Source organism: Xiphophorus couchianus, chromosome 9 (assembly GCF_001444195.1).
Source record: "Xiphophorus couchianus chromosome 9, X_couchianus-1.0, whole genome shotgun sequence".
Lineage (NCBI taxonomy): Eukaryota > Metazoa > Chordata > Actinopteri > Cyprinodontiformes > Poeciliidae > Xiphophorus > Xiphophorus couchianus.
The window spans coordinates 30,513,266-30,522,000 of NC_040236.1; the positions used below are offsets into that span (position 1 = coordinate 30,513,266).

The 8,735-nt window shown below is 35.6% G+C and overlaps 1 protein-coding gene across 1 annotated transcript; it reads right to left on the minus strand.

The window, feature by feature from the left end:
* Window positions 1–266: 266 nt before the first annotated feature.
* Window positions 267–8,378, minus strand: c9h1orf210 (chromosome 9 C1orf210 homolog). The gene is made up of 4 exons (XM_028026703.1): window positions 8,226–8,378; window positions 3,346–3,835; window positions 2,281–2,475; window positions 267–1,585 (listed from the first exon to the last, which is right to left on the minus strand). The coding sequence occupies exons 2-4, from the start codon at window positions 3,485–3,487 to the stop codon at window positions 1,386–1,388; spliced, it is 537 nt and encodes a 178-aa protein (XP_027882504.1). The 5' UTR covers window positions 3,488–3,835; window positions 8,226–8,378; the 3' UTR covers window positions 267–1,385.
* Between the last annotated feature and the right edge of the window lie 357 nt (window positions 8,379–8,735).

Here is an 8,735-nt window from a genome sequence, read left to right on the forward strand (position 1 = left end):
TCACATACTTTTAGGTTTTAGGAAATTAACTCTTATAAGGAGCTCTAAGAAAAAAAAAGAAATATTTCTCTTAGTACTGGTACTGAAGGGATGAAACTATATCTGAATTTATGATGCCGTTTTTCTGAAGCATTAACTGAACTGTTTGCACACAACACATGCAGTAAGTATTTTTTTATAACAAACGTACAGGTGGATTTCAAAAGATTCGAACCCTTAACATTTATTTCAGCTATTCAAAAGTAAAAAAACAAAACAGACAAAAATATCAGAAGACAATGTTCATTTTCTTACAAAATGTGTCTGTTAAAAAAGCTGTTTTAGGCTGTAGCCACATTATGAACTTTCTCTTGACCTGACAGTTTTCAAGCAAAGTGCCACATTGGAAATTAAAGCAGAAGGAAAAGTGTAATAGAAAATAATGTTCATACAGTTGGATAACAGTGTAAGAAGCTGTATGATTTCAGAGACAGATGAGTGACATGAAATGCATCTTTAGTGTACTGTGATTTATTTTTAAAATATAACCCTTCTTTGCACCCCTTGTTAAGCCCCTGTAGTTTGCCACCCTAAATGCAACCAAAAACACATTCAGTCCCACGCCAACGTATGTACTGCTAAACCGCTCAAAACAATTTAAAACCTTAAAAATATTGATATGTTCGGCACTGACCACCTCACATGTCAAAAACTGCCACTTCTGTACCATAAAAACAAAGATTCAAAGTTTCACTGTGCAAAACTCACAACTCTTAAAATAATCCCACTACTGTCATTAAAATACTTCCTTGTTTTGCTGCTTGTGAAAGTAATAAATTGCTATGTAAAAATTTTAAACTACGAGGCAGATTAGCTGTGCTTTTAGAAGTTCAAGAGAGCCATAATGGATTTTGATATCACTGTTAGTTAGAAACCTTTCACTTTTAAATAATTCAGAATGCCTTGGTCGCTCCAGTGGTTTTTGGAAATTCTTACTTGCGAGTACAAACGAAATGCAGCCATGTTCCAAAAATGTCTTATGTAGCTAAATATCCTTGGTTATACTGGAAATTAAAATAAATTCTTCAGGGGATTAAATGTTTGCTTCTTGCAATGTTTCAAGATAGCCAGTGCTTCTCTCTTGCTGATTTTGACTTTTACATGATTGCATGATTGCATGCTCTTTAAAACATTTTGAAACTGTCAGCAATATGAATTTAATGGTCCTTCAGAGCCCATATTCAGATCTTCAAAACTAGAAGGCATGTGTAATAATTAATTTCAATATAATACAATTAAACGCAGTGCGTATCCACTTTGAAAAACATTCACACCAACTGACAAGACAAACAATGGAGTAGAAATGGTTTCTGGCTCAACCAATGAACCACATGCATCCAGAGACTCTAAGTGATGCTGAATTCAATCACATCCATCTCTTCTTCTGTGTCTTCCTCCATGTCCTCGGCTGCTCTCTCAGCCCTGGCTCTCTCACTTGCCGGGATGTAGTTGTCTTCAATAAAGCCGTCGTCATCCTCCTCGCTCACAGGGGGGAGGGAGTGAGGGTCCATTCGTCCCCTGCGCATATCAAACTCTACATCCATGCCTGCAGCCAGGAATAAAACAAGCATCAGTTAATTAAAAACAAAAGGTTCAGGAAGTCATGCTGACTGAAAGGATCATTGGTCTGTCAAATAAAAAGAAAGGCACACATTTTAACTGATAAGTCGTGTTTATAGAAAGAGTGATATTTTTGCTCTAATTTCTTTTTAGTTTTGGTAGTTTCATCTTTTTAGAAGAAATGGAAACATCCAAGAAAACAATTAATTGTTTTAAATTCCACATGGCTTTATAAGCAAAGTTAGCGGGAGAGTCAAATCTTATATTTGTAATTTTCTCTGAATGATTGCCTCTTACTACATGTACTACATAGTCCCACGTTTCTTTATTGAAATTTTTTTGTTGTTTTGATTTTATGTAATATTTGTATTTTTTGAAAAACAAAATATCTTTTTAGATGTAAGCCATAATCTTGATGTGCTGGTAATGTTTTTAAGCTCACTTGCTCTTTTAGAAATGTGATGGATGAAAAAAGCTAGACGGGAGATGCGATATAGTGTCAAAGGTCAAATGTCACATTCTGATGATTGTAGATTTTTGCATTTACAAGATGTTGTAAAAGGCTTGCATTTTTCCCTTCTACGTTATAATGCCAGACTTCAAACAGGTTATACCCTTATCAATTATGCCTCATGTCAAAATGTTCATCAGTTTTTTTTAGGTTTGTGTTTAAAAACCAACCTGAAGAGTCAGAATGGCTAACAGTATCGGGCTCCCTCAGGCGTGTGTGCCTGTAGCTGGCCAGGTAACGTCGGACCACCTGACATTTGGCGAGAAGGGCGAGGATAAGGGAGACAGAAATGGCTGTGGCCAGAACACCAACCAAAAACCCCCAGTTGTGACTGGGGTGTTGTGGTATGCGGGTTGCCGTGGTGCCTGTAAGAAAGCATCACAGAAAATCACATACTTTGCAATGTTGATGTGCTTTGGAAAACGTGTAACAGTAGAATGGGCTTCAATTGTTGTTTATCCAAACAATGGTAAAAAAACATATATATATGTACAATTTTTGATTGTATATGGCATAAAATAAGACAGCTCTGGCCCTCCATTAGCATTCTGTTTACTGCTAATCAGCTAACTGAAAGAAGAGTTGTGAACAAAACCAGCAAAAATCTGACCTAGGACTTGAGAGAAGTGTTATGCTTCAGTTGATCATCTACTTTATGTACTTTGTGCAGGTCAGAGTTGGCTTGCCGAACAGGCAAAACAAGTACAAGTAAATTCATGAAACAATAACTGGATGACAGCACAAAGATTACAAGAAAACAAGCAAAACAAAAACATTAAGCTTTCCACTTTTAAATTGTTACAACAAAGCATGGCTCCATAAGAAAATCAATTTTATCATTAAAGATTGTTTAAATCATGTACCAGAAATTATCAATGATAGGAGCAAGAATATGTCAGAGATTTATTTGTTAATGTCTTAAAAATCAGAGATTTACTATCAGAATTATTAATATATGTTTAAACAATGGGGAATGCTCCGATTATAATGTCATGACTTTCGAAACGTCTGAAAGGTTAACTGGCCCATTTGAGCTCATTGGAGACACAGCTGCTTGTGTTTTAAGGCCACGCCTTAAGCACACTGCATTCTTGTTTGACACATTGGGAATGTGACAGTAAAAAAAAAGTCTCCCAAGATATCAAGATTATCTTATATAATGTAAAAAAAAAAAAATAATGAAAAGAATAAATAAATGTTTTTTTTTAGGAAGGGACAACAAACTTTTCTCTTACCATTAATTGTTAGTGGTGGTATGGATGTTTGATTTACTGATGATGCCATTTCCTTTTGATGTCTCTGTTGGAGTCTTTTTTTTAAATTTATTTCCTGGTGAATTAGGCCTTTTGCTTGCTTTAAGTGAACCAACTCTTGCATGAAACCTCTCGTTGTGGGAATATCTCCCGGATAGGTCACTTTGTGTTCTGCAACACATGCAGAAAACTCGAAATCATGCTTTTCATTATTTTCATTTTCAGCTGTTTTGTGTTACATTCGTCCCAGTAGGTAAAAGGTTGAATATGATGATTGGAAGATGTTGCAGGGAATGCAACTCCCCAGATGAGGGGGGTAGTTGGCTGGTTTCTCTGTGCCGGATCAGAGCTGAACCTTTGTAACTCCACTAGGTGGCAAGATTGAGTGACAAGTGACCTGCTGGTGTTGACGGACAGGTGGAGACAAGCTGGAATATAAATCAGACTCCTTCTGAAGCAGTCAAACCAGGTCCTGTAGAAAGTAGAGTAAATAACATTAACTTTTTGCTTGAGCATTTTTATTTTTTTTTACCTGTTTGCATATTTATAAGAAGGAGTAGAAGCAATCTTCTCCAGTTAGACTCCCAAAGCTCCTGAGAATTTTAGCTGGAAATGCAAAAAATTATTTTGTGCCAAAGAAAGCAAATCTCATCAGAATCAACACAATCAAATGACCTAAATGTGCCACTTAACACACAAAAAAGTAAAATGGAAAAAGAAGTGATTTTATTCTGAAGCCATTAATGAGGACAATCTCTCTGGAGTTCACTCAAAGCAGGAAAAGTGTGTCGTAAACAGGAAGTCCCACATTCTGCTGAAAACCTTCTTCTGAGGTGTTGCTCAACAAATAAAAACTCACAAATTTGTGTGTGAGTCAACTGAGTACATGGCTTCCTACAACATAGACTCTGCAGCCTCTTAGGATCTTAAAAGGCAATAAGAAGGAAGCCTGCAATCATTATTTGTTTTGCAACAACAAATAGAAAAGTTTTTTAGATTTATTTCTTATTGAAGCAGCGCTGAGGGGAAATGTCCTCAAATTAGAAACACTGCAGCATTTGGCGGTCTTTCTTACTTTTTGTTGTGTTTAGCACAAAAAAAGGAAATGGAAACACTTTAAGCAGTACACATTTTCCCCTCTGATACAGCTGAGATAACTTTGTAGATCTTATAATGTTTGGCTTTCAAGTTAACAGAAAAAATATTTTTATCATAAAGAACTAACACATTTTTATTTAAAAACCCCTTTCAGGACACTCTAGGATGCTGTGCAGTTACAAAATAAACATGCAACAGAAGCAACAAATCGAATAAAAAAGTACTCTAAACATTTTTTTTTTTTTAAGTTAAGTATATGCTAATCTATAAAGATGTGATCTGTGTGGAATCAACTACTGGACTTAGTCTGATGGCTCTCTTCATCTGTCATACACTGACTTCGTGCTGAAACCATCATGTATGTTGATTTGCTTGATGGAAGTACTGTGTCCACTGAAGATCCTTATGTAAAGCTATTTAAATGTTTCCTGGACATTTGCATCCAGGAACGTGAAGGAAAGTTCCCTGTATGTAAAGTACAAACAGATGTACAAAAAAAAATCCAGTCTGACAGGATTACACAAGCTTCTTTAACTTCTAATGATCTCAGTAAACATGAATATTTATTTGTATAAAAGCTGTGGATCAAGCTGTTTAAAAAACATGTTTCTCTTCCTGCAGATGTTTTGGTTTCACATTTTTAACTATTCTTTCTAAAGTATTTTCTGATTGAAATTTGAAGTAAAGATGCTCCATTCCAACAACAAGTAAAACCAGATATTTACATAGAGTGTATGAAAATAAAATTTTTTTCATGCTACAGGCTTGACTTTTACATCAGTTAGCACTGACCAGATCATTTTCATTTGCTAAATGGCAGATTATTATTAAATAGGAAATTTTAGACATTTTTTATTGTAACTTTCTTCAAATTCATAAGTTTAAATGCATTTCCTTATTTCATACAATTTCTAAACTGGTAAACTATTGTATTTTTGTGTTTTTCCACAAACTCATAATAATTTGAAATTTTGACCCTTTCTTACCGACAGAACTGGTCTGGCAGAGTTCAGTTTACATGCCGCCTTTATGGTGCTTACAGTTTAGACCACAAATTTGCCTGTTGTCTGTAAGCCACTCTGTAGCTTATTTAGCTCTGTCTTTAGGGTCATTGTCCAGCTGGAAGAACCACATTTTGCCAAATCTTTAAAATTCCCTTGCTGATGCCTTCTGATATTGCTTTAATCGATTTTATGTTCTTTTCTCCAGTTTGTAAAACATGCCAGTTCCTTTAGCAGCAGATATCTACAACATTATCCTCTGACGGTCTTCACAGCTTGGATCGTGTCCCCAGATTTGCAGTCTCCCACTGTTTTCCTCCAAATGTAATGATAATTATTTTTGGCTAATTTCAAGTTTTATGTTGTGTCTCATGGCCCTATTTCTGTTTGGAGACAATATCCTGATTTTTTATGTTGCTTTTTTAATAATTATTTCTTCTTTTCTGAGTGACCTTTCAGCCCATGTTGACACAGAACTCTGAGGAAAGTAATACTCTCTTAGTAGCTTTAGCTTGTATCTTTAGAGTCATTTATGTTAGTTCTGGTGTTGAAATGAACATTTTTACCAAAGCATAATCATCTTTGGGACATGGAACTCACTTCTTTCCTTTATAGTTTGACACCTAAAAGTTCCCATGGCATTTACATTTGAGTATAACTGTTTCAACAGATAAATGGGGTGCCTTTGTCGCATTTTAAATATGTTAAAAAGATGAGTCAGACATGTGGAGCTCCAAAATTCTCTCACACAAGTCTGATGTGTCACAACGAAGTTGTACTTGAGATGCAACTTCAAATGCTTCCACAGCTGTGCTTCCATCTAACTCAGAGATTTAATTTTTGTTTATCAGAGTCTTATAAAGTTGTGGCATCATCACTAGAGCTTCCCAAAATTGTTTAAAGGGATGGCAATCTGCCTATAAACTTCTTACTTTGAAGAAGTCTAAACACAAGTCTCTCTTTTCTTTATCTTGTTATTTAATGAGACGGTGAGAAAAACAGTTTTATGTCTTTTCATTCTGTGTATGTGAGTGTGGCATTTCAACTGTGTGTGTAAGATGAGACAAGTTAAAAAGATCCCCCATAAATATTGGGGGGTTTTGTACCACTGCCAGCAGTTTTAGCATGAGAGGACCCATGTGAGGGGTGTTGTCTGTTCATATCCGTACTACTTTTGCACTACATTTAATTACTGACTTCTCCGTGAAAAGATCTTAGCAAGTGGAGCTGGAAGGAATCAAGTAAACAATATTTGAAATCTGTGTCTCTTTTACTAATTACAGTGCAGATTGAAGGTCTTGGATTGAAGACGTGTTTTGGATTTTTTTGGATTTGCAATGCCATTACTATGAAATTACTGTATAAACCCCATAAACCCGTGTCTTTTTTTTCTTCATCTCATTCTAACCCTTCAACATTGCTAAAGAATGTGCCTAAACTTCTGTTAGGCAGTACCACAGATAGATTTGGAGTTTAAACTGTAATCTGGGACCTCAGAACTTCCCTGAGTCTCAGCTATCAGCTTTTGTGATTCCTTTTCTGGATTCTCATTCCCCTGTGATTGCAGCACAAACTGATCTCTGTGTGCAAGGAGCTTAAGCATGGCATAGATGTTAGCAAGGAGTTCTTGCCTAAGGGCAGCATTTTCAAAACAACTTTGGTGCTAAGTTTTTCATATACTATAAAATATCTCACTGAAGTGCAAAATAGATATTCAATAGGATCCATATTTATGCATCAAAGCATATGTCGCTAAATATTATCTCACATTTATTAAACTCAAAAATTTGTATTAAAGCAAGACATTTGCTGATTCACTTAGAGAACAAAAATCCTTGGTTTGATTAATTTGGACAGCATTAGATGAAGACAAAAAGACTTTTCAGGATTTAATCGTCTGATCACTGATCAAGGGAAACATGTACACTATAAAATAGATTAAATTTTTTTTGCCAAATGTAAGAAAGTTAAAATGTTTCCTTAAATTTACAGTTGTCTAAAGTGTTGAAACCAACCAAGCAAATCATAAAATGGCAAAAATAACAGAAACAATAACGTAATGCTGTCGATTATTGCTTAATAATCTTGAAGGCAGATCTGAAAACTGTGCTCTCTTAGTTATGAGATTAATTTATCAGTTTACTTTAAAGTCACATTGAATTACAGTCACAGTTTACAATCCCTATTACTATGCATTTAGCGTCATCTTTTCTGGTATATATATGTTATACAATGACTGAATCGGTATCTTAAACCACAATTGTTTCCAGTTTTGAATGGAAGTGCTGCCAATAAAAGTAGCTTTCTTGTTAATAAAATTCTACTCCTAGCTCTTTGACTTTATTTCCATAGAAACTCATGAGATACATATAAGTTGGCTAGTATGTGTTACAGCATACACTGAGTGGTTGGCCAGGCTACAGCAACTACAACTAAGGATCAATAATAAGTCAGTCCGGTCAACTATTTGCTGTAAAAATGTTGTAGTTTTACATTAAAGGAACAAAATGTGAAAATGTTTTTTTCAACACAAGTCAGGCTTGCTATATTTTCTCAGCACTTTTTGTAAAGATCATCAAACCAAATAGCTTATTAGCTTGACTGCCTTTGAGTGCTTTTATATTGCCTCAAGGTAATAAATGTTACATTTACGCAGTTTTTGTAAGTAGCCTTGTTATACTTGTATTCAGGAGAGAAACATTTACCCAGCCTACTTCTAACAAAATCCCTTCTAAAAGCCCAGTTGTTTACATTAGGTCTTACCTGGTCACCTGTTCATCAGAGTCCCAGCGGTATCAGATTACACCTGCTCTCTTTGACTTCCCTCATAGTTCAAGTGAGCTTTAACATTTTCTTCTGCTTTTGCCTGTGACATAGAGAAGTGCTGTGCAAAGGTTGATCTTTGTTGTGCTCTGCAGCTCATTCCCAGAATAGCATGTTAATGAGTAACTTTGGTTACCAAGGTGTGCTCCTCCTGCCCTTCCCTGGCCAATGAGATATTAGACCTGGTCAGTGGCAACAGTGCCAAACCAGGAAGAAGTTAAACACATAATGAAAGCAGTATGTAACCGTTCAGGTTGTAACTACCTGTTTTGACATGCAAGTGACATAGTAACTAACCAATCTAAGTGGTTTTTACAGATGTTCTGTGTATGAACCCATCCATAACCTGAGGAATTTTGTTTTATATTTGCTTTAGTTGTGATATGTCTCCTCTCCTTCTGGTGTGTCTGTTTGTATGTAATTGCCTCAGGTGACAGACTTTGTCTCGTG

Excerpts from the sequence above, each read along its gene's own strand:
- c9h1orf210 (XM_028026703.1), bottom strand. The coding sequence starts at position 3,487 with ATGCAAGAGTTGGTTCACTTAAAGCAAGCAAAAGGCCTAATTCACCAG. Across the intron at positions 2,476-3,345 it reads ACCACCACTAACAATTAATG|GCACCACGGCAACCCGCATA; the intron begins GTAAGAGAAAAG and ends GCTTTCTTACAG. Across the intron at positions 1,586-2,280 it reads TAGCCATTCTGACTCTTCAG|GCATGGATGTAGAGTTTGAT; the intron begins GTTGGTTTTTAA and ends TCCTGGCTGCAG.